This window comes from Scleropages formosus, chromosome 4 (genome assembly GCF_900964775.1).
Source record: "Scleropages formosus chromosome 4, fSclFor1.1, whole genome shotgun sequence".
In the NCBI taxonomy this organism is placed as follows: Eukaryota; Metazoa; Chordata; class Actinopteri; order Osteoglossiformes; family Osteoglossidae; genus Scleropages; species Scleropages formosus.
The window spans coordinates 17,086,761-17,112,128 of record NC_041809.1 but is presented as its reverse complement, the minus strand read 5'-3'; the positions used below and the strand labels follow the sequence as shown (position 1 = coordinate 17,112,128).

At 41.2% G+C, this 25,368-nt stretch overlaps 1 protein-coding gene across 2 annotated transcripts; it reads left to right on the top strand.

Annotated features, from left to right (window-relative positions):
* Nucleotides 1-312: 312 nt before the first annotated feature.
* ttc3 (tetratricopeptide repeat domain 3) lies at nucleotides 313-25,016 on the top strand. 2 transcript variants are annotated; one of them, XM_029251589.1, is made up of 46 exons: nucleotides 313-439; nucleotides 1,572-1,632; nucleotides 1,797-1,815; nucleotides 1,958-2,114; nucleotides 2,278-2,359; nucleotides 2,554-2,607; nucleotides 3,116-3,245; nucleotides 3,349-3,431; nucleotides 5,272-5,366; nucleotides 5,807-5,869; nucleotides 5,984-6,038; nucleotides 6,363-6,525; nucleotides 6,864-6,912; nucleotides 7,018-7,117; nucleotides 7,329-7,362; nucleotides 7,859-7,916; nucleotides 9,189-9,279; nucleotides 9,487-9,636; nucleotides 11,112-11,192; nucleotides 11,290-11,399; nucleotides 11,539-11,665; nucleotides 11,778-11,900; nucleotides 12,710-12,811; nucleotides 13,567-13,659; nucleotides 13,748-13,812; nucleotides 14,035-14,171; nucleotides 14,280-14,597; nucleotides 14,926-15,201; nucleotides 15,316-15,362; nucleotides 15,581-15,637; nucleotides 15,717-15,796; nucleotides 15,883-16,029; nucleotides 16,131-16,698; nucleotides 16,795-16,863; nucleotides 16,963-17,112; nucleotides 17,211-17,350; nucleotides 17,497-17,565; nucleotides 17,832-17,928; nucleotides 18,047-18,150; nucleotides 18,331-18,415; nucleotides 18,536-18,637; nucleotides 21,832-22,127; nucleotides 22,232-22,358; nucleotides 24,214-24,384; nucleotides 24,687-24,779; nucleotides 24,878-25,016. In XM_029251589.1, exons 2-46 carry the CDS (start codon nucleotides 1,582-1,584, stop codon nucleotides 25,004-25,006), a joined length of 5,397 nt encoding a protein of 1,798 aa, XP_029107422.1. In that variant the 5' UTR covers nucleotides 313-439; nucleotides 1,572-1,581; the 3' UTR covers nucleotides 25,007-25,016. The 2 variants fall into 2 exon arrangements, with proteins under 2 accessions (XP_029107422.1, XP_029107421.1); XM_029251588.1 differs by lacking the exon at nucleotides 313-439 and adding an exon at nucleotides 1,409-1,480.
* The last annotated feature ends 352 nt before the right edge of the window (nucleotides 25,017-25,368 follow it).

Genomic DNA, 25,368 nt, shown 5'->3' with positions numbered 1-25,368 from the left:
CCTCTTTTGCCTCCGCAGCAAGTAAAAACACTGACGGGCTGCTCTCATTACTGTGTTTGTGTGGAGGCTCCGAGATCCTCGGAGATGTATACACCCAGGAACTTGTAACTTTTACCCTCTACCTCCACCCCACTGATGTGGACAGGAGTGTGACCCCCTCTCTGCGACTTCCTTAAATCCACAATCATCTCCTTGCGAAGCGCTGTGACGCAAACGCCGCACTTAGTTTGATGTAAACAAGCGTGCCACGTCACACAACGTAGAGTGCAGGCGAGGGATGTGAAATCGACGATCATGTTCGCAGTGGGTGGCTTTGTTTCGGCGTCACGTGACTCGCTCCACTTCCTGTCCTTCAAGAAAACTGCGGCGTATACGGGACGCCAGAGAAAGAGCAATATGTGAGCGGCTGCGCCTGGACGAAAGTGAAACTGTCGAGCTGGTACGTGAAGTGGGTGCACTGCTTGTTCCCACCGCGCTCGGCGGCGATGAACGCGATCCGGGGCTTTTCGAGTGTTTACGTGCCGTGGGCTAGTCTGGTAGTTTCCTCGAAGTGCGTGGCTCGGCGGAGCCACCACCGATCTCTTATTATAACAACAAGTCATTAACGAGCAAATATGATCGATAATCTGTAGCGATCGTCCAGGCGACTAAAAAATAAACTATGTTAGACCTGGTTAGAGGTGTTACAAGGCCAGCTGGCAACCGACAAGATGAGTGGACATGATGATGGGAAAATAATCAAGAGAAATTGCGGGCGAGTCCGCCTGAAATTCTCGTTTCCCCAGTTAATAAACGTAACTTAAAAATCTTGTTTGTGGGTGTATTTTTTGGTTCATATCTTTTTGTCATAAGTACAAGGAGGAAGGAGGAAATGAAGTACAGCCTGGATCCTTGCCGTGGTGTGGCGCTTCCCGAAGCCGTTCCACGGACCACGCGCGAACGTGCGTGTCGCGAAAGAACGCGGCCATTCTATTCACGCGGCCATAGCGAGTCATCGGCGTCGCGTACATCGTGACATACATGTCATGGAACACGTTCATGTGCCACGCCCACACCTCGTTCAGGCGCCTCACGTGTCACTTTTCATTACTTCTCAAAAATGAGTTAATGTTCAGCTACTCACTTATTTACTCGTCTGTGTAATTAGTGGGGTAATTTTTACTCTCTTGATTGTAAGGACTGCTCTCAAGGCCCATGGCATGTAGCACTTTCATTTTTACTTATTAATTTAGCTGCTGCTTTCTCGAAAGCGATTTACAGTGTTAATCTACCTACAGTTATTTATCCATTATACAGAGCTGGGTCATTTTACTGGAGCAATTAGAATTAAGTTACTTAATCAAGGGTTCTAGAGCAGGACGTGGGATTTGAACCTTTGTCCGTCAAGTACGAGGGGACAGCTCTACTGTTCAGCCACCTGTTGCTTCATTTGCTGTATGTTTGCCGTGTGTTGGAGCCTGGATGTCAGTTTGAATCAATGGTGGGTGGATTTGTTCCACTGGCTCGGCAGCTCCCATGTCCACTGAGACACCACTGATAACACGTACACCCATCATTTCACTCTTTCGCAGGGTGATCGAGATGATGAGCGCCGAGGACTATCGTGAGGAAAGTCCAAACAGACAAAAGAAAGTAAGTGGTGGTGTGCCATGTGATCAGTTGGAAATAATTCTCAGAATTTATTCGGTCGAAATAACAAAAGATCTGTTTGTGACAGTTGAATGTGTTTTGTATGGTTTAATGGGCTGTGATTATTGTGATAATGATAATGTGATTATTTTTCTTTTCCCTCCCAGGTAACTTCAGGAAAAATGTGTAAGTGTGATGCCTTTTCAATATGTTTTTATGTTGAAATCATGTAAAAACGTGTGCTCCAGCCTTAACTCCTATGGTACTAATACTCATGTTGAGATGGAATGATGACTGTAAAATGTCTGTGTAAATGTGTGTTCTGAAGGTGAGATTTTGAAGCGATGGAGGGAGATCCCAATATGGCAGAAGGAGGAAACTTTGCAGAAGATTCACTTCCATGTGTTTTGGTTTCCCATCGTGTTCCAGCAGCAGCATAATTGCACCGGACTCTGGCCTAAGCAGCTGGGTTTCCCCGAAATCAAGTAGGAATCACAGGCTTGCTGCCGATGTTTGACAGAATGAGTGAATGAATGAGAACTTTATTTATTTATCCTGAAGGAATTCAACCCTCTTGTTTTGAATTTGAGAGCTTTCTACTGGTGTGTTTAACCTTAAGTCTTTCTAAGTGCACCTTTTCTTTCCCAGTGCTACCAGTGAGCTGAGTCTGCAGACTGTGCAGAGGATAGAAATCTTGGAATCCATTCTGAGAGTAGTGGAAAGGGGATGTGTAAGTTCACTTTGATTTAATTAGATTGCCTTCTGAAATTGCATCCAGCTAAAGCTAATAAAAGGATTAAAAAGACAGTGAAAGTTATGTTATATGGTGTGAAAACTTCAGTGTTACGTGCACTGAGGTATTTCAGTGATTTCTGGACTTCACATATTCCTTGTGTATCTTATTGCTGCCTTTCCCCCCCTCAGCTGTCTGAAGATTTGACAAAGCAAATGATCGAAATAGGCAATAGATTTAATATGGTAAGTATGTTCAGGCCCTTTTTTCTTTTCTTTTTTACTGTTAAAGGAAGTGATATAATTCTGGGTCACCCTGTTTGTCTGCCTATCTTTGCCTTCCATTGTACTGCCAGAGTGAGTTTGTTGCTTTATGGTTTCTAGGAGGTGAGAATCTATGCATTCCACTCATATTTGTTCACCTCCACCTCCCATAAATGTCACCTACTGCCTTTTTCCTGGAATCTGCTTGTTTCCTTTGTATGTGTACTAAAGTGATATGGGAGGTGGTGCTACATTTGCTGTATGGAGGCTAAAGAGATAAGAGTAAAAGAGACCATTATACCATTCAGAGTTGACACAGTTCCTCTTTGGATAATAAACATTCAAATACAGATTAAGAGGGCGGCTAAGGATTGCCATGGTTTGTTTGGTAACCTTCACAGTAACACATTGGTATTTTTGTTGCAGTCTGTTGCATTCATTGCTGCCGGGTGTGTTCACATGTTTGGTGTCCTCCGTCCTGTTCACCCAGGGCCACAGATGCATGAACGAGGCTGTTGAATGGCTGATTAAGGCTGGAGATGCCCTCGTAGTGTTTCTGTTCCAGGAGCTGACAGCCACGCTGGAACATCCCCTCGCACTTGTATACATCTTCACTCAGTGTAAGAAGCAACATTGAGCTGTATTTTTCTGTTCTTGTCAATTACATCTCCTGCACGTAGGCTCAGTACTTACTTAACATCTGCTTCCCATGCCCATCCTCAGATTCCCGGTATGTGGAGATCAGTGTTTGCGAACCGGAAAGGTTTCTTGAAGAGTGGACCACTGTCTCACAGCAGTCTGTGGAAGTAGGTTTCTTCCTGTGTCCATCTGGTTTAGTTGCATTAAATAAAGTAATACAGCAATCCTTCCATTTACAAAATTAATACGTGCCTGAAAAATGTGTGGATACGAAAATTCCATTTACCATTATTTTAAATGATAAAAATGTTTTACAGCTCAACTGAAATCCCCAAACAAATTTTCCCAAACCTCACTATAACTCTTTGAAAAACACACATGCAGCTATAAACCCACGATTTCAGCACAATATAAAACATGTCAAAACCAGTCACTTAATTCTCAAACTCTTAATAAGCTCATTAATGGGTGCATTTCTAGGCAGTATGTTTCGGAAATTAGTATGGCTTTCCATATATACAGCCGACAGCAACAATCATTCAGCGATGAAATCTGTTAAAAGAGTAAGTGCAGTCAATTTAAAATAAACAAGGCAACATACTCTAAAGAACTGTTATTGTACTTGGCAAGTGAAGAGAACAGTTGATTATGAGTTTTGGAGGATGGGGGAGGTTTGGCTGTCATTCTTGCACAGCCACTGCACAAACTTTTGGAAGTGAACCCGACAAGAGACAGGAAACACCTGAAGGTTGCTCAAACTTCAGTATATTACTGCACTTCTGCTCTACTTGCGAAATGTTCAATCCTTTTTGTTTCGGATAAATTTTGTTCCAGAAATCACAGAGCCAAAAGCTGTTGCACAGAAATTTCAGATAAAGAAACTATATTGAGGGATACCTGTATATTGGAAAAAACAAGATTCACTCAACTTATTGTAAAAATCCAGTTAAGGGCTTGGGTGCTCAGAACCCTCTGGTCTATTTGAAAGCTAAAGCAAAGATAGAACGCATACACGCGTACAGTAAAATTATATTTCTCATCACCCGATGGGAGACTCGTGTGTGCGTTCCTATCTTTGCTTTATTTAAATCAAGTAATCATTCTCTTGTTTGAGATCTTCAGATTGATATACAATACAATGAAATTCTGTGTGGCAACTCAAAGAAGAACAGCAGCAGAAAGAACACTTGAAATAAGAAATACATTGAAACTTTGAAGTCCCCAGTCCTTAGCAGCCTTGGAGGGTAGATGTGGTGGAGTAATGGAGGTAGCAGCTGACTTTTGTGATGCGTTTCTCTGGTTGGGCAGGGAGGGTGTGATGGAGGCCACAGCTCTGGAAAAGAAGCTATTCCTCAGCCTGTTGGTGCGGGAATTTATTGTCCTGAACCAGACGGTAGTGGTTGAAACAGGGAGTGACCGGGGTGTGTGGCATCCTTGCTGAAACTGCCAGCCTTCTTACTCAGTCGGCTAGCGTAGATAATGTCCAAGTTGGAGAGCTTCATCTCGACGATGTGCTGGGCCGCCTTCACCACACGATGGAGATACTTTAGCTCGGCGGCTGTAAAGCTGGCATGTCGCACAACGGCACAGCTTGTCAAGATGCTCTCGGTGGCAATCCTGAAAAAGTTTAGCAGGAGTTTCTGTGCGTGCTGGGCCCGTTTCAGCTTCCTGAGGAACAAGAGTCTTTGTTGGGCCTTTTTGACCAGGTGTGAGGTGTTGGAGGTCCATGTCACCTGCTTTGACACATAGACTCCAAGGAACTTCAGGCTTTCCATGCTTTTCACTGCTTCTCCATGTATATAGAAGTGGTCTATCTCCTTTGTCCTCCTGAAGTCCAGAACCATCTCCTTTGTCTTAGAGGTGTTAGGGACCAGGTTGTTGTCCTTACACCACTCAGCCAGATGTTCCACCTCAAGCCTGCAGGCCATCTCCTCAATGTCTGAACTCAGCCTAACTGCAATTTTAATTGTTGACATAACATTGCTCTTACAAATGTTTGTTTTTTAGAAAAGCGAAGAAATGAAAAATAACGGGAATGAACATTTTCAGAAAGGAGATTATGGTGCAGCTGTGAAGTTCTACACTAAAGCAATCAAATTTAAGTAAGTGCACTTTGAGTTCCCCAGTTGGGTTCTTCCTTGTTAATTCATTAATTGATAAATGCCTGCTTAAGCCATCTTTACTTAGAACTAGTTTCCACCGAGATTTCATTATTGGGGCTTTACAGGATGTCAAAAAAGACAAAACTCTTGTCTGTGTCTCAGTCCCACACATAACCACAGAAACACACGCACGGAGTTCTATTTATTCCTTTTTTCTGCCACTCCTTACTGTCATTTTCGTGACTAATTGCCTGCCTTAATGTATAGTTGTGTAACACACCCAGAATACATGAAAATAATAGGAGTGGTTCTAAGCAGTACCTGCACACCCCACCCAGGTGGCAGACCCTGTCCAGAATGGTTGATGGACTGTCAGAATCAATATGGACCAAGAGTTATTGCCTAACAAATCCCCTTATTTGTACTGTTTTCCTTTTCAGCCCACAAAACCATATTCTCTATGCAAATAGAGCACTTTCGTATATACGCAGTGAAAGATATTTGTAAGTAAAGCTCATTACTGCATATTAGCTCATAATTAATATGGCCTATTAATGTGTTTTCTATATTTGTTTCCTAAAAGAGAACTAATAATTTTCTCTTTGTCTATGAATCAGAAAAGCTGTTGGTGATGGAAAACGTGCCACCTTACTTAAGCCAGGTTGGGCAAAGGTAAATTTTTTACCAGTTTGAATTTAATATGAATATTGTGTTGCTAGCAAATTCAAGCATTACTGGAGAATTCAAAATTAGTGTAATATTTATAATGGGTCTGCTCAGGATTCTATAATTGTCATATTAAAGTTAGTCCATTCACAAGTGTGACCAGTTTTAAGGTGTGCAGTCCCACAAATTCAGTTCGGTATCTTGCTGAAAGAACGTCTAGTGCAAGATTTTACCAAAGGTCTTTTATAAACATCCCTCAGTGCACATTTTAGCCAGTCGAGCTTACCTTCCTTTATGTTAGTAGTTATGCTGATGCCCTGTGCTCAACAGGGCCACTACCGTTTCTGCGATGCACTTTTCATGCTTGGCGAGCATCAGAGGGCTGTGATGGCGAATGAGCGAGCCCAAGAGCTGTGTTACAAGGATGCAGACGGCGTCCGAGACCTGCTGCAACAGAATATACGTTTCAAAATGGAGATGGAACCCAGCAGAGGTAGATGCGCAGAAGTGCTGTATTGAATTCGGTAACCTTGAATAATGTGGGCTGTCAGACGTCTGTAGTCATCCGAATATTGTCTCTATCTTCTCATGCTGAGAATGAAATGTTGATAATTTGTCAGCAGAAGTTAGGGTTTTTGCATTTTTTCTTTATATTGTACAACGTATAAATAGAACCAGCTAAATCACTAGTTGCAATAGTATTTTTCTCACCATGTTTATTGCATTTAAAATATGAACTTCTGATGGTTTTTATAATTTTAGGATTAGTAATTGTGTTTGGTGGTGTCCTGTATTATCAAAAGGTTTTACATGTGTAAATTTTCCCCCCAGGTATTGTTAAAAGGAAGAAAAAGAAAGCAAATTCAGATTCTAGTAAAAGGTATTGTAACTTTACTATGCATTCCATGTATTTAATAATATAAATAATATATTTTTTTAAATATTACTTTTGACACTTTTTTGACTCCTTTTGTTCTGTTAACAGGCCGGATGTGAATCTCAGCATGGACAAAGAAAGTCTTCATAATATGGAGCCTACTAATACTTCGGAACACTTCAGTAACTCCAACACTTCAGAGAAAAAGGTAGCATGACGTTTAACATTTGTCATTCTATATCCCCGCCCTGCAACTTTCTTTGAGTATCTGTTTGAGTTTTCAAAGCAGAACATTGTTGGTCAGCTGGAGCTTCTGTAAAAACAAATTTGTTCAGCATATTAACTCTGCTGATTAATGTGTATTTTTCCTTTTTTTTAAAAAAAAATGTGTACATTATCTAATAATTTCCTGTGCATAGGAATCTGACCACGATGGCTGTGGGGAACAATTTGGTAAGTTCTTCTGCTTTTAGTTTGCATGCTACACTCACAGGATTGCCTGTTTGGTTTATTTTCTGGGTATTTATATAAATTCACATTAATAAATTAACACATTCTAAAAGGGTTAAGCCATTATCCAATTTCAACAGTCCAAAAGTCAGAGTGCTTATATAAAAAGGAATTTAAACAAAAACCAAAACAAAAAAAAACGCAGTTTAATACGGGGTCCATACTTGTGTAAGGCAAATGCCACAATGGGAGAGCAGAAGAAATAAACATTTCTTTTTATGCGTAATGAAGACAAGCATGAAAATCATGTGTGGGCTGTCTCAGGCTTCTCATTGGTTCAGTTTTGAAGGAAGGGGCGTGGCCATAAACCTGGTTTCATACCGAAGCCTGTAAAAAAAAAAAAAAAAAAAAAAAAACGAAACTTTATCTCAGGAGTCTTCTGTGTCAGGATATGCATGGATGAGTCAGGTTTCCTGAACCTTTCGTTTGTGTCATCCAGATAAAACTGAAGGGACAACTGGAACAGAGAGCAGCTGTACATTCACAGAGGAGAAAAGGTAAAATGTGTTTAATTTGATTTCCATTTTCAAAGTGCTCAGCCTCTTAACTTGCTCAACACTAGGTTTGCTTCTGATAATGTGAGCGCAGAACTGACTAACTGGAATGGCATTTTGTTAAACTGGATTGTTTCGAAATCCAACAAACTGAGGAAAACAATGGAAATTCTTACCGAATGCTCTCACAGTTCAAAAAAAGAGGCATGATGTAAAGCGTCCGACGTTTTCACTGCGTTTATATTACTTGCTGTGCCTCCAACCAGGAAGTTAATGTTTGATTTGACTATTACATGAACAAGGTCAAGCATGTTGGTACTTTCCAGAAGTTTCGTTTTGAGTACTTCCTGTACAACTAAAGAATTTACCTTAAAGTGGAAAGTGTAATTGGTGCAAATGAATACTTTAGCAAACATACACGGCTGTGTTGACAGTAATGCGAGACAGTCATTCTCAGCGTGTATAAGAAGACTTAAAGCAGTACGTACTCCTTAGGTCCAGCAGGTTTTTGCTTTAGGGAGTGGTTTTGTTAAACTTTGGTTGTGTTGGTTATGTTTCCTGCCTCTGGATGGCACTGATGAGCCACTGAATAATGGATAAGTGACGTATGCACTGCTACGCTCCGCCAATGGTTCTCGCATGTCACAGCCATTTTGTTCAAGGTGTTCAGGTGAACTTTTGGCTCCTTCGACCCTTGTTTACCAGTCATGGAATTTCTGACTCCCCCCCCCCCCCCCCCCCCCTTCCCAAATCACTTTTCTAGTTTTTTCCATTTCTAACAACTTTCTGTAAACTTGTCTTATGCTTTAGTTTTATTCTGTGAAGAATTTGTTTTCTTACTGCTTTTTTTTTTTTTTTTTTTTCTTCAGCGGTTAGTGTACTTCCTGTCAGTTTGTGGGAAATGATATAGCTTTTAAAATGGAACCAGCAGATTTACACTGTAGCAGATACACGTTACTAAATGTACAGTATATTAATTTTAAGTAATTTGAAGGAAGGCAGGTTCCTGTTAAGTGATTTGAAGCGAGCAAAAAAAGTTTTTGATTTCATCTAAGAAAAGAATCAATCTCTTAACTTAAGGGTTTTTGCTTTTGGTTTTTTATGATTGATATATTTTAGAAATGAGCGCCGCTGAGCCAAAATGATTTTTCGTAATGTTTCTGGGCTCGTGACATAGATTATGCCATTTTTGCCTGTGAACAGATAGTAGAGCAGTGACTCCTTTTAAAATGAGTTTCTAAACAGTTATACTGACGAGGTCACGTTTTGTTCTAGTGAAATGGCTGAGAAGAAGCTCCCAAAAACAGATCCTTACGTTCAAGAGAAGAACAAAATAAGAAGCAGGCATCCAGCGCCACAGGAAAAGGTACAGCTTTACTTAACGATCGCATTGATACATATGTCTAAATGAAATGTATTGAATATAAAGTACACGTCATGCTGAACAAGTGAGCAATACGGCATAGTTATCAGTAAAATTGGTTGTTGTAGTTAATATGTGGTGTAGTTATCGGTAGCACCCATTTAAAATGTTTGAATGGATTAAACAGTAGTGATTTTGATGCGTGTGAAGATGGCGGTAAGTGTAACCCCGGAGGATTTAAGGAGCCAGCTCACGTCAGCGGTACAGGATGCCCACACGGCTCTGAGTGACCAGCGCTGCCGCAACGCCAAGCAGTCTTTCTCGGAGGCTCTGAACCTACTGAAATGTGCTGCGGAAAAGGTACTTTTCCCCCATTCTTCCTCGCTGGTTTACATTTGATCGTGTTCGCTACAATCAAGGTTTTTTTTTTTTTTTTTTTTTTTTTTTGAGTACTGGTCCCAGCCTTGCGTAATACTTCATCTTTGTACAGAGAAATAGGACTGGCTAATTTATTATTAGTATTGCTACTTTATTAGCCACTTTTGTGTTATTCTGTGTAAGTCATGGCCTTGGATACAGGAGGTTAAGCTGTAGTATCACAATTGTTTTTCACCAGTGTAGCAGTACTATATCTGTGTTGCTAAGGTCATTTTAAGGTGGTAACAGAGTTGTAGAGCCTAGGTGTTCCCTTCTTGAGGGAATTTAAAGAAGCTGTAGTACTTGGATAACTGGAAAAATCTGTTAAGACGTTGGAAGTGTCCAAGAGGAGAAAGGTGAGGCACGTTTCTGTAGGATGCGCCGCGCAGCACCGTCACCTCGTACGTACATTTGTCACGTTTAAGTGCCGTTTTTCTCACTTTTTTCCGATTCGTCGTGCTCCAATAAGGAGTTTGAGCACATAGCACATTGTGAGCCGAACAAACCCTATGAGACCCACGGACGTACCAAACTGTCGGATAAAATCATTTTACATTTCTATACTGTATATTTTCAATATTTTTAATGTTTTTTTTTTTTCTTCATAAATGGGGTCAAGCTTATGGTATCACATCCTATAAGGTGTATATAACAGGCGATATGCATATGTGGCTTCACGCGCCACCAAAGTCGAGAGCCTGTCTGTACTGTACTACTGAAAAGACGTATTTCCACAGATGCGAACGGAGAGAAGATGAACTCCCACGCGCTGTTCTTAGTTTTTCCGTGTGTGGGCTTCTGAAAGTGGTTAAGTTCTTAAATTAAAAGTAAAGCGATTCTCTTTCAACAGAGGCAGAGGAGTCCGTGTAAGCCCCTCCTTCTTTTTTTGTCAGTAGAAAGGCGCCTTCGGCGAGCCGCCCAGAAGTGACGTTTGTACTTAAGAATCTGCCAGTCTCGCGGTATTTAACAGGAATTGGCACTAAAAGCGGTGACTGTCAGATTCTATGGTAGGTGTGTGGCGCACAGGCTGCATGTTAGTGGCGCGAAAGGGCTTTGTTTTCCCCTGAACAAAATATCACTTCCACCTTACTAATGCAAAACATATACACAATTTTTTTTTTTTTTTCCCCCCTGTCTATTGTTCAGGAAATACCCGAGGGGTTTGGTTTTATTAGAATTTTCTTTGCTGGGAACACTTTCTAGCATAAACAATGTAATTAGTGTAGTCCATGTGAAAGCTTTTCTGAGGGTTTTAAAATGTTCCGTTTGTTTTTAACTCACTAATTAGATATTAGTAACTTACTAATGTCACCAGGTACTTGCGACTCTGTAAATGCATGCTATTCTGAGAGTGTCCGAATGCGGCTGTTATGTCAAATATGCGCCACTTTGCATGATTCTTTTCACGTCTTGTATAGGAACTCAACATCTCTGAACTTGACAAGATACTTTTGGTTTATGGTTACGCCGTTTCCCTTCAGGAAATCGGACAGCCCGAGGTAATGCTTTGAGCGTACCGTGTACTGAATTCAGATGAAAGAATGCCTGTTTACTTCGTACAAAGTGAGTTGTGGTTATAACAGTATTTCTCACCAGGAACTTACTGAAGCACTGAGGCAATTTGACAAGCTCAAGGATATTGGTGGAAGACAGTTTCAGTGTTTGATATACTTTGGAATTGGGAAGGTGCTCTTTAAAGAAAACCGGTATGAAAAGTCTCTTAACGCGACTATTATAAAAATAGCAATATAATTAAGTATATAACAATATTAAGGTAATAATCAAATGTCTCTGTGTCATATTTGATTTGCCCTTGTGTATTCCCCCCCCCCCCCTCCCCCACAGGTTTTCAGAAGCTTTAGATAATTTTAAAAATGCTCTGCTAATGGTTAAACGACAGATTGTACCAGGAAAACTGACCTGGCCTACTACAAAAGTTATCATCCAAGAAACTCAGACCGAGCATTTAAAGGTAATAAAATATTAAGTGTTTCAGTTGAAGTAACTTTTTAAAATGCTTTTGTCTTAGGGTTCTTCTAGGGTAGTGTTAACGTTGTTCTAATTTATTCATTTTTCTTGTCTAGAATCTCTTGGAGCAGTATATTGAGATGTGTAAGTTCCCACCAAAACCAGATGCAGTTTGTTGTCATCAGTCATGTATTAGCCATTCAAAAATTGAGATTTATTTCAACGACCCAGATTTTAAGGTATGACAAGTTTATTTACCAAGAAAATACTGTCACGTGTGTCACTGCATGATTTATATTTATTTAGCTGATTCTTTTCTCAGAAGCAAATTAAAATGATATACCCATTTATACAGTTGGGTACTTTCTACGGGAACGATTTAGCTAAATACTTTGCCCATGAGCACACAGCAAGAGTGAAATTGCAGCATCAATTCTTAAGCATGAAAGGCAGTGGTTGTAACCACTATACTACTTGCTTCCCTTGGTTGTACAGGTGTAGTACAGCAACATGTACTGCACCCCAGTAAATCAAAAAATAGTCCCTCCCCAGTCATGATCCATTACTGACAGATCAGTATTGTCTGTTTATCTGCAAGTCAAAGACAATGCTTGGAAGCCTTTAAAACAAAGTGCATACTTATTTTTCTTTTTATCCACAATCCAGGATGGCCCCTTGTTGTACTATTCAAGTTAGTTAGCGTGAATTACTATGGTAAAAATTATCGAGCTGCATAAATTGGTAAAACTGTATGTTACTTTGCACTGGCTGAACTAACTGGATTTGTGGTTGTGTGGAGACATAATTAGTACTGTGATATTAGGGGGATGTTTTGGTTCCTGGGATCTTTGACGCTAGTTGTTGTAAATGTTAACCTGAGTTGTGTCGCTTTTCAGAATTCTTAAATGAATTTATGTAAATGTAACTTTAATATTAATCCTAGTGGGTGTAGAGAATATATTAACCCTTTGGTTAGAGTAAGGGAAACATGTTCAAGGCTTTGATCTTTTTCAGGTTGAACTCTGACTTTTGTGTTGTTTGTTCCCAGGGTTTCATCAGGCTGATATGCTGCCAAAGCTGCAATGTGGAGTTTCACATTACTTGCTGGAAGAAAATGAAAGCTGCATTGTATGGTGATAAGACTGAGAAGGTACTGTCTATTTTGGGCACGATGAAATTCTGAAAGTAAGAGGATTACAAAAATGTTTGACTGTAACAGGACTCAACATTAACAGTTTGAAATAAATGCTAAGAAATTCAATGGAAAGCGATGACTGAAAGAAACCACCTGTTTGAAAATCATTCTCACTGGAGAAAAATGTATTTGGTTAACTTGTAAACAATAAATGTACTGAGTTCCTGCCCAGTAAAGGATTTTTGCATTGAAATTACATTCGCTGACTTTTGTGCAAAATTTGATTGGATGGGCAAAGTGTTCCTGTCCTGTGGAACCAAAACCCAGAATGTTTATGTCAAGCCCTATGTAGGGATTTCTTCCCCCGAGCTATGAGTCTGAAGTGTGAGACCGCTCACCGCAAAACTGTGGAATTCAGGATTTTCTGCAGCAAACCAAAATACTCTGTGCTTTCCGCTAAGGTTTCTTGCTTTTTGTACTTAAAAGCCTTAGCAGAAATTCATCGTCATTCATAAATTCATCTTTAAGACTACACACAGTAAGGGATTCTTTCAGCTAGTTTCTCGATTAAACTTGCGCTAAAGTCTCCTGATATCGGTAAGTACAGCACTGAGACTTGATCAGAGTCATATTGCTGAACTGAAACTTTTAAGATTCTGTGACTGACTTCTTGTGAAAGGAGTATGAGAGTTTTTAGAATTAATGACAATATGTATTTTTATAACTCTCCGACAAAATTGTACTGTGACACTCGTGTGTTTTTTCTTCAGGAATTTCTCCAGGAAGCATGTTTTACTCCAGATTGTAGTGGTAAAATCATCCACATTGTAATATATGGTTCCACTGGTCTTGTCAAATGTGAGGTAAGCTTTTCCCATATATTCACTCTTACTATGTATGTATGCCTCAGCTTTTGTAATCGTTTGACATTTTTCTTTTTGTTTTTTCCAGTTTGAATCCTCAGTTTCAAAGGGCACAGTTCCTGTAAAACTGAAAGTCAAACAGAAATGTACAAGGTAAGATGCATTGTTTTTTCTCTTAAAATAGTAATTTAAATGTACTAGGCAGATGTTGGCCAGGCAGCCAATGATATAGGTGTGGAGAAATTACTCGTGTGTGTTTGTGTGTGCCATTTATTAATCTTGGCATATAGGGATATGACTTTTTTTAAATCTGTAATTTTATACTTAAAGGTTGCTGATGGCTACTATAAAATGGTTTTTATGTTTTTTTTTCAGTCTGAAGAAGCTGAAAGCAAAAGAAGAGCGAAAGATACGGAGGAAGCAACATAAGGAGGCAGTGAAACATGAGAACACTGAGCAAACACTGCAAAACAAAGCAAAAGAAAATTCAGAAGATGAACATCAAGATAAAGGTATGTGTTAACATGTACCATTTTGTGAAGAGAACGTCCACATGACTTGTTATTTATGACAGGGTCAAGATTGTTACTCTGTGCTTTTCTGTTTTTTAAATACCCCAGCTTCCCCTCAAGCTTGGCTGATTTTTGGTGACCGTGTTCTACAGCAAATAAGTGAGAACAAGGAACTTTTTAAAAAAGAGAACTTGGACATATCCATCTTTGTGAAAAACCTTCAGCCGTGGGTTGACCTCGTTCAGAAGAAGGGGCACACAGACTGTGTACCTCGTTTGAAGGACCTTGATACACTGGAAGAGGTGGCTCATATGGTCTTGGAAAGCAAGAACCGGGTGTTGGCAAGAGTGCTTGTTGAGTCATTGAGCAGCAGCCTTAGCATTAGTTCAAAACTTTGCAGTTGGGCTACTCGTCTAAATTCTGCAGGTTCGACTCCATTTCTGTTTACCATGTCTGCCTGAGCTGCTGCTTCGTGTGTCATGCCTCCAGTTGGAAAACTGTGAAAAACTGCTAATCCAGAACCGCCCTAGACCTTCCTAGCTATCCTGGGGCATTTTCGTGATTGTTTTCTTTGCTATTTTTGTTTAAATCTTATACTGTTAATGTATACTTTTAAAATCTTGCATAGTTGACTGTGAGTCAAAGTGTCACCTTTGAGTTAGATCTTTTCTTGCTTTGTAGCAGATGAACATTTGATGGTGAAAGAAAGAAGGGGAAAGCATTATATACACCGCTCTTGTGTGTACTGGTACAGGTTTGAATGCTGCAGAGGAGTTCATCAGGCGACATGCTGAGCATCTGGAGGAACTGGACCTGGCCCCCTTGCTCTCCTTTATGCCGCTACAAGACATCTTAGTTGAGAAGTTTGGCACCGTGCCGGAGTTTTTCAGTGGTGCCGGACTCACTGTAACCGAATACCTAAAACAAGCCCCAGCCCACGAGATGCGCATTTTCATCTGGCTTCTTGAAGTGAACAGAGACCAGTTTGACTCTTGTCAACACGTACTTAATGAGTATTTTGAAATAATGGGTAAATGTTACACAGGTTCTTGATTCATTTCCTCGATTTATTTGACATTCATGTTTCTTAAACGTATTGCTGCGGCTTGAACGCAGTTTGACTTTTTTTAAATTTTAATTTCAGATGGTGTTTGTGTTGTCATTAAAAAGACAGAGAATGAAAAAGGAAATGTAAGTAATTCACAATTTCAGAAGTCAGCTGTAAATCTGGTTTTGTATGTGCTTTCACCCTCGTTTTTGCCACTGATCCATTTTATGTGATTATATTGCGCTTTTTTTTTGGTAGTTTAGATTGGTCTTGAAGGAGTTGCACAACTGTTCTCTCTGTGTGTGTGTATAGATATATGCATATATTTTTAATTTTTTTTCTTTTTTTTTTTTGTTTACAGAATTCTCCTGTTAAGACTAGAAATAGAGGTAGGAAAAAGAAACAGAGGGATCCTAAGGTAAGAAAGATGAGAATTTTCTTGGAAAATTGGCAGTTACTTTTTTGTTTCAGTATTTAAGTTATTTTTTCTATTGCAGTCTGTTATTGTTTTGTCTGGATCAAGATGTGCGACTGTAAGAGAAGATGATGAAGACTTTTTCACTGAAGAAAATTCTCTGTGAGTATTTGGTATAAGTGCCGGAGACTCAGTGCTTCCATGTTTCCCTTTTCTTTTCTTTGAGTGTCGATTCTGTCTCCTGATAGAATTCTCCTTGGCAATAATGATCCCTTTGTTGTACCTGAACACCTACGAGATCAAGTGGCAAATTTTGAAGGGCAATATGTTACCCGATACAAGAGAATTTTAGACAACAATTTCCAAACAGATCCTACCAAGGACAGTTTATATGAGTAAGTGCATTATTTATTTATTGATTTATTAAATTTACATCCTCTGCCTACCACCCATCATGCTTGATCATTTGACACATTTTCTGCTGTCTCTTTCTCAGTTACTTTGCTCAGATCTTTGAGGAGCATGGACCACTAGAGGCAAATGACCCCCTTCTTGTGGGTGAGTTGGAGAACTTCCCTGTGGAAGCCCAAGAAAGGATTAGGGATGCTGGTGGACTGAGAGACTTTCTTCTTGGCTCCCTCCGCTTTGTCACTAAGGGCTCTCGTATTGGACTGATGAAACATGCTGTATCGCTTCAAGACAGGACTGTGGAGACTGATCACCCAAATATCACCACTTTGTCACCTCACATGGAGGATTTTGTTACAAAAGGAGCCTTTTTAAATCCTTCTGCTAAGGAGTTTCAGCCTTTATTTCTAAACTTCCCTCAGACTGAAAGCAGCGCTTATATGGATGTTGGAGATGTGGAATTTGATAGCAGTATAACAGACTTTTCACAGACTTCCATTAATGCATCTAATGGTCATTATTTGAGTCATTATGGATTTTACCCTGCTGATGGAACTTACTTTACCGAGCCATATAATGAAAATGTAGACTGTGGATCTTTCCAAGAGGCGTTTGGAAATACACAGGAAGTTTTGAAAAAAAATGTACTAGTACAGGTAAGGTTTTGTTTTGAAAACATTTAAAAAGGAAAGCATTTGATGGCGAAATTGTCACCTAATTCAGATCTATTTCAATTTTTTTATTCCACGTAGACCATTTGTGAAATTAAAGATGAAGTTGCAGTTAACACAGAACCTTACGAACCATTTGAAAAGGATAAAGTGAGTAAATGTACACCGTACAAGTTAGTGATGTGGCTTTTTATTTGATAAATTGTGCATAATTGTAACTGTTTTATTGAAACACTTAAATGTTTTTAGGGGGAGCTACTAAAGAAAGAAAAAGATAACATTCAATTTGAGAAAAAAATTAAGCAAACAGAAAAAGGTTATATGCTGGAACAGCAGAGAAGGAAAGAGCGTATTTCTGTCCTTGAAGAGGAGCTGAAAAACATTAATGAGAACATAGAGGTATGTTCAGCCTGTTTTCCTGAAACCCGTGAAGATGCTTTTGGTTGTAGTGATCAGGTCGGGAAGCTTCCCACTGATATCCATGCTCTTTCTTGCAGGTCACAAATATTGAATTGGAGATAGTCCAACGGAAGCTAGAAGAAGAAGTGCGCAAAGATCAGCAGGAAAAGAAGGAGAACCAGGAAACCCTTAAGGCCTTAAAAACAGAAATTAAAGAGCTGACAGATTTATTTGAGGTGTAAGTATTGAAAAAGGTGTTTTTCCTTAGTGTTCCAAATGAGACAGATTAGTATGTTTAGAGGTATCGTTTTTATTATGTGACTGTACTTAGCAAGCCTATAGAACCGTAAATTTAAACATTTCTCCCCCAACCTTTCTCTACAGCCTGTCCAAGAAAATAACAGAGAAGAATAAAGACTATGAGGAACAGCTCAGTCACTTCCTAGAGATAAGGCAAGTTTTCCTGTTTTATGCACCTGAATGTGCACTCTTATCATAGCAGTTTGAAATGTTGAGTTTGTATTTTCAGCATGTTCCTCTTTTTCCTCCTCTGCTGACAAGTATGTTATGTACACTCACACATAGTGTACAGTGCGAAGCAAATATTCTGTTGCTGTAGAACTCATGATCGTTGTTTTCTGTATGGGCCTGTAATCTCAGCCTTCAAGGCCAGGATTAAAACCTCAAAACTGATAAATGATATGATGTGAAACCCACAGCAACCAGTTCGCAGCTGAAAAGATGAGCCTGGAGGATGAAATACAACGATACCAAGTCTTGTGTTCCCGGGCTGCTTCAAGATCACTGGCCGCAGAGGTAACACACCCCCCCCTACCCCCAAGATCACTCTCCAGCTTTCATCAAATTGTGTGTGAGGGTCAGGAAATGTATGCACCATGTGTGTGATTCACGTGTCATGGATCTTGCGTTGAAGATGTGTGTCTTGGAGAACCGACGCGAATGTGGTCTCAGGGCTCTTCGCAAGTATGTCTCAGAAAAGGAGATGGTCCTAAACCAGATGACAGAAATGCAGAGCAGGTATGAAAGTTCTGTAGTAGTACAGTCGTTGTGTGTCGCATATTAAAAACATTTTTCTGTGCGGGAGCATAACCTTGCTATGCACTGTTTAAGAGTATGTACGGTGTTTTGGAGCTCTAGCTGTATGGAAACACGTTTCTTTACTCAAAAAAGTGACTCCTGGATTCATTACGCCTACAGGTTCCCTTCACTTCATCATGAGCCGTTTTTTAATATGCTGCAAGCAGGTGTGCGAGATGCCAAAGAGAAGATCAATAAATTGGAGGTCAGTGTCTAGCTTTGACGTTAATACAAACGTCAGTACAGATGAGCAGATTTGCTGCTGTGTTTAAGGCCTTGGTTTGAGTGAGCTTGGCAGACTGACCTGTTTTCAACCACAACCCAGGTCCAGTACAAGGAGCAGGTGGAGCAGCTCAAGAAGGGTACCAGGTTGAATTTTCTGCCACTGCTGCCGGTACCTGATGTTCTTCCCACTCCGCTTCCATCGGTGAGAATCACTGTTGTTCACTTCCATATGATGCCTGTGTGTTAGACAAAGCATTTGCTGTTGCGTGATGAGCCCATTTGTGCCACCTTGTGGTTAGAAGGAATCTGCAGAATAGGTCTCAGCTTAAATGCTTAGTTTCTTAATATGAAGCTTAGAGTATTGAGTCTTTTGTATGATCAAATCGAGAAGGCATTGTATTCCCCAACTTTCCCCTTGGGATCCCTTCTATTGGCTCCCTCCCTCAGTCAGCACATGATATGTGTGCTGTCAGCACAAGATATGTGTGCTGTCTACATGGTGGCTACCCCGCAATGAGTGGTGCGGGGTAGCCACCATGTAGACAGCACACATATCTTTTAGAACAGTGGTTCTCAACCTTTGGGAACTAAAGCCCCCAAAACCTCTCCTCTTATGTGGCACTCCCCCCCCCACCCCCCCATGACTAGATAGATAATTTTTTTCAGATTTTTTTGTTTTTTGTACTTTTTTAACTTTTATGTTTTTTTTTTTTTCTTTTAAAAATATATAAGGACAATAGTGGAACATGCCCTCAATTTATCAAAAATGTTTTTGAACAATATAGAACTAATTTGTAACGTTACGTGTAATGTAATGTGATATGCAAACTGGGACGTAGGGTGCGTTTCGCTAGCCATGGCATTATAAATTAGTGGGAAACATGCGCTTGCTTCTTTTTACAAATGCGCGGTTCAATGTTGGACAGCTCAAGCCTGAGGTCATCCTCCACCTGCAGGCGATTTCGGTATTTTGTTTTCAACGCAGTCAATTTTGAAAACCTGGCCTCGCACAAATAAGTTGAGGCGAATGTAAGCAGCAATTTAACGGCAGCGTCAGACAACTGAGGATATTCAGTCATCACAGTCAACCAAAATGAAGGCAAAGAGCAAGAGCTATAGAGATGTCTGTCTGGTGTCGCTCTTTAATTCAACTAACTGCTCCTCCATGTCAATTGATAGATCTTTTCCTGAGCAACTGAAGGGGTCTCTGAACCAAACAAACGAACTGAAATAATGGACGAATTGTTGTTTCAGTCCATCAACATGTTGAGCAACTGTATTAATCAAAGGGGAGATATTTATCCCTGTCTCTTGTATACAGTCAGTGAAGTTGGGGAACATGTCAACATTTTTATTCATCAACCGATCACGCCAAAGATCCAATTTGCCAACGAATGCACTGAGTTTTTCTGAAAGAAGCAAAATATTTGCATCTCTGCCTTCCATCAACCTGTTCAACAAATTCAACCTTTCGAAAATGGTATGACGACAACGCTAACCACAGGGGGTCGTCCACCTAACGTGCAAGGTCGGACTTCGCATCAACTAGAAACGCCTTCGCTTCTGAACGCAATTCATAGAGGCGATGTAAAATCCGACCTCTGGAGAGCCAGCGCACCTCAGTGTGAAATAGGAGCTGCTCATGTTCGGCTCCCATTTTCTGACAAAGCAAGGAAAACAAGCGTGCATTTAATGGCCGTGCTTTGATAAAATTGACCATTTGCACTGCCCGTTTTAAAACGGATTCGAGAGACTCGGGCATTTGCTTTGATGCAAGAGATTCCCGATGAATCGTACAGTGGGTCCATTTGGCTAATGGGGCTAAATGCAAGACACGAGTGACCAGGCCGCTAACCCTTCCCATCATGGAACGCGCCCCATCCGTGCATATGCCAACACAGTTACCCCATGACATGCCTGCATCCCGTATATAGCCATCTAAAACGTCAAATAGTTCCTCGCCGGTTGTGTGCGCTGGAAGAGACCGACAGAAAAGAATGTCCTCCTCAGTATTGCCATTTTTAATGTATCTGACATAAGTAAGCAACTGTGTTAGCCCCGCAACATCAGTTGTCTCATCAAGCTGCAGTGCATAGTACTGGCTTTGCATGATGTTAGCTAGCAACTGGTCCTTAATGTCATTTGCCATGTCAGATACGCGGCGACTAACGGTGTCATTAGAAAGGGGGATGTCACCAATCTGTCGTGCAAAATTCTCCCCAAACATGACTTGGCAGATATCTTTAGCAGCAGGTAAGATAAGCGCCTCGGCAGTTGTGAGATTTTCCTAATCTAGCAACTCGTTGCGAGACGCAGTAGGACGCTTCTAGGCACTTGTTTGACACTGGCGTGTTTGCCGATGGTGCGTTTCTGCTGTGTAAGGCAAGATAACTGTAATTTGAAAAAAGTCTAAGGGTTTATCTTGAAGTTTTTGGTGTTTAGTTTCTAAATGGCGCTTCAATTTGCGTGGCTTCATGCTATCGTTTGCCAGCAAATCGGCGCATATAACGCAGTTGGGCAATGGTTCAGCATCTGTCCCAGCCACTGTAAAGCCGGACTGACGATAACTCTCATCATATTTTCTTGTTTTAGACTTTTTTGCTGGAGGTGCTGACGAAGGACCATCGTCACAACTCTTTTTAGCACGTGTGATGAACTTATCCATACCAACTTATAACCATGGATTAGTTCGAATGGAATCGCTGACGTTCTGACTCGTGTCTACGCTGCCAGCTATACATAAAAGGCGAGCTTAAGAGCCGCCTCTTCAACTCAGAAAGAAAATGCAGAGGGAGAAGGAACGCGTTTTTAAAATATTTTTAATTTTTTAAAAATATTTTTTAAATGATGAAGAGATTTTTACATAGGTTTTTATAGATTTTTCATTTTTATGCACATTATAATTGAAAAGGAATAAAATATATACACACACACACACACACACACACACACACACACACACACATTTTCTGAACCGCTTGTCCCTTTTGGGGTCGCGGGAGCCGGAGCCTAACCCGGCAACACAGGGCGTAAGGCCGGAGGGGGAGGGGACACACCCAGGACGGGACGCCAGTCTGTTGGAAGGCACCCCAAGCGGGACTCGAACCCCAGACCCACCAGAGAGCAGGACCCGGTCCAACCCGCTGCGCCCCCCTCCAATAAAATACACTGAGTACCCAAATGATGACCTGTCTGTGTTTTATTTCTTGGAAACAATTTGCGCCCCCCTTCCGATCTGGGCGCGCCCCCCCTGTTGAGAACCAGTGTTTTAGAACATCAGTGAAGGCCTCTCGAGGTCATATAACTGCAAAGGTGGAATTTGTGTTTTGAGCAGTGTGGCTCGTTAGAGCTGCTGTGGATTGGATTGTGTTCTCATTCTTGACCTTTTTGGGGCAGTTTTTGAACCTACCGCCTGTTCCTCACCACCCGGGTCCACGGTACCACCTCTTTGCAACAAACAGCGTCAACCTACCATCAGTCAGACAACAATTCCAGCAGGGTGGGCCAAGGGCTTCGCCCCCTGTGGGTCCCACGCAGCGTGGCTCCTTCTCAGGCAGAGGCAGCCCGCAGCTGGACCCTGGAGTAACCAGGGCACAGCCGTTGTACAACCCCAGGGCCAGTGCATCGCAGCACGCCAATGCCTACGAGAAGATCACCCATCGGCTGAGTGGCATGTTTCCTCACTACAGCAGGTATTTGATGCAGGGGATGAGGGTTTCGCTATACTTTGTTGTGCTACCCTTGGGCTGCTTAAATAAAGTGTCTGCTAATGATTTCTTGTGCTGCGGCTGTTCAGGCCAGTACTGGATAACTTCATTCAGGAGGTGCGCACCACCAACAGAGGTTCTCTGAACAATCTCTCCTATGAGGAAGTTGTCAGCAGAGTGGCTCAGCTTATCCTGGACCATCAGGAGAACACCAGGGTAAGGGACGGCTTGGTGGACTAAACGTCTTAAAATAAGAAATTTCACGTTGTTTTAGAAATCAGTGCAGGGCTGTAACTGTCGGTTATTTTAATAATTGGCTATATTACTGATTATCCTGATGATTGAGTAATTGGATAAGAGAAATACTTGTATGTGTTATCAAACAGCAATAGAAGATATACAGCAGTGGAAACATTGTGGCTAGTCTCCTAAAATGAAGAATTACTTAGTTTCATTTTGTAAAAACCGGCATTTTTTTTTTTTTTTGTTATTTTCTGGAATGTTTGAAAGAAACAACATATAGTGCAAACTGAACCCCGTATTAATTCAGTTTAAAAGAAAACATATGCATACTGAAATCCAAAAAAAAATATGCTTCAGAATTACTTTTCAAGGTACAACCAAAAACTAGGGCATATAAAGTACACACACACACACGTCTGAACCGCTTGGCCCATACGGGGTTGTGGGGAGCCGGAGCCTAACACAGGGCGTAGGGCTGGAGGGGGAGGGGACACACCCAGGACGGGATGCCAGTCTGTCGCAAGGCACCCCAAGCAGGACTCGAACCCCAGACCCACCAGAGAGCAGGACCTGGTCCAACCCACTGCGCCACCGCGCCCCCTTGCATATAAAGTAAAATAAAGAAAATATCTATTTTGTTTTCCATATGGGTAACATGGTGGTGCGACAGGTGGTGCTGCTGCTTCACAACAGCTGGGCTGTTTGGATGTAGGTTCAAATCCGGCTAACTCTGTGTAGAGTTTGCATATTCTTTCTGTGTCTGCTTGGGTTTCTTCTGGGTGCTCTGGTTTCCTCCCACAGTCCAAAGACATACAGTTAGGTAAATTGGCAATGTTAAATTGCCTGTAAGGTGTAAATGGGTCTGTGTGTGTGTGTGTGTGTGTGTGTGTGTGTGTGTGTGTGTGTGTGTGTGTGTGTTCCCAGCGATGGACTGCTGTCCCATTCAGGGTGTTGCTCCCCACTGTGCTTGGTGATTCTGGGATAGGCTCCAGACCCCAGGAGAAGCAGTTAGTGAAAAAGAATTTTTTTTTTTTTTTTTTTTGTTACTTATTTTCATTCAAAGTTCTATTTAGAGTAGAATGTAGTGCAACTTAAATTTCAGAACTACAAGTTATAATTGAAGTTCACCTTAAGAATAACGTAAACCTGACACGAGTATAGCATTTCAGTGAACAATAAAGTCTGTTTTCTTGGAGGGCTTTCAGGCATTTATACGAGGCAAAAAAAATGAGCAGGAAGGTTAGAATAATAACAGAGGAGAGAACACTCACATGAACTGCATTTGGCAGTTGGCAGACCAACAGAAGGTGCATTAGTGCCACTGACTGGGTTGCATTGTGGATCGGAGATGTTGGGAGTGAGTACATGCATCTCAAAATAAATAAATAAATAAATCCTCCATCTCTTAACACGTGCGGATGTATCATGTCTACAGTGTGAGCTCTTGGCGCAGCAGGAATTACCATCTGTGCACTCTGCTGTTGGCTATTCCACGGTAACATGCATAGCAATAAAGAAAAATTCTATACAGTATATATTTATAGACGGAAAGAGTCCTTGAGGCAGAAACTTGAATGAGGGATTTGAATTAATCAAGTTACTCGAATTGTTTCAGCCCTAATTTTTTTTTTTTTTTTTTTTTTTTTATTTCATTGTGCATCCAGTGGTTTTTGAGCATTCGTACTTTCGTAGACACTCAGAATCTGACCCCCGGAATCTATTACCAAGCCGATATTGGATGTTACTTTACATGTTAACCTTACTGTGTGTACTGTCTATGAAAAAAGTTGATACACTCATGACTTAGATGCAAGTTGTGTTCTCTCAGCAACAGATGAGCTCTTCGCATGGCAGCGACAGTGGCAGTTTACGGTCAAAGGCCGCAGAACGCGGGACCCCATCTCCTAGGTCCAGTTCCCCCGCTTCTATCAGCGGTTCATCCCAGCCAGTGCAGGCCTGGAAGACTGTAGGCTCTCAGCATCGTTCCAGGTCCACAGCGGTAAGAATCTTCAAGAATGTCATGTCTACTCGTGTCCCTGTGATTGCAGCTTTTGCTTCTTGAAGTTGGGGGGAAGGGGAGCTATCAATTAAGCAAAAATGTGGGTGTGTCAGTAGAGACAGCTGTCAAAGTCAGTGTGCTTTGCTATTGCTAAGAGCCAGTAAGTAGATGTTGTTCTGTGCTTCCAGCAATTTGGTCTCTAATCTTGTCTTTATAATACTAAAATGTGTACACGTTCACACTATTGTTACTATGGGCGTGCTGAGGACGACCCAGACTGACTTCTGTTTTGTCATCTGCAGTTGAATGTTGAAGATCCCTGTATCATCTGTCATGAAGAAATGTCTTTGGAGGAGTTGTGTGTTTTAGAGTGTCGGCACAGCTTCCACAGAGAGGTAAGGGGTGCCGTCAGAATGCACGCGTGCTCCCTGTCACACGTCATGTGCCACGGGGGCCCCTTTGCTCACGGTCTGTCCCTTTACTGCATTGACAGTGCATTAAGTCATGGCTGAAGGAGCAGAGCACCTGCCCCACGTGCAGAGAACACGCTCTCCTCCCAGAGGACTTCCCCGTGCTGCCCGGCCGCATCCGCAGGGGCCACACACCTGCCGCCTTCTCCTGAAGTTGGGGAACCAGCCCAAGGATGGAAACACTCAATCACATCAGATATTCTTGTTTTAATTCTAATGTTGTGCTTGTACCATATTTTCCATTTTAATTGCTTTTAGTATTTTCCTGTATCTGTGCTGACAGCTCTGTATATCTGGGCTTAGTACATGTATTATCTCTGTCTGCCAAAGTGAGAAATCATAAATACAAAGTTAACACCTAGTCTTTCAAGCAAATGTTGGGTAACATTTGTTACTGATGTAGATGCTATTGTTTCCTCTACATGTTATTAAACACTTGCTTGCTCAATACCAAACTTGCCTGAGCTTTATTTGGGTTTCTGATATGGTACTGTGCTCTTTTGTCCCTGTTTTT

Bases quoted from the DNA above. Each gene is read 5' to 3' on its own strand.
- ttc3 (XM_029251588.1), top strand. From the start codon at position 1,437: ATGTTTGCCGTGTGTTGGAGCCTGGATGTCAGTTTGAATCAATG. The intron at 14,172-14,279 runs GTATGTGTTAAC...TAAATACCCCAG, and splicing joins AGATGAACATCAAGATAAAG to CTTCCCCTCAAGCTTGGCTG. The intron at 16,030-16,130 runs GTAAGTGCATTA...TCTCTTTCTCAG, and splicing joins ACCAAGGACAGTTTATATGA to TTACTTTGCTCAGATCTTTG.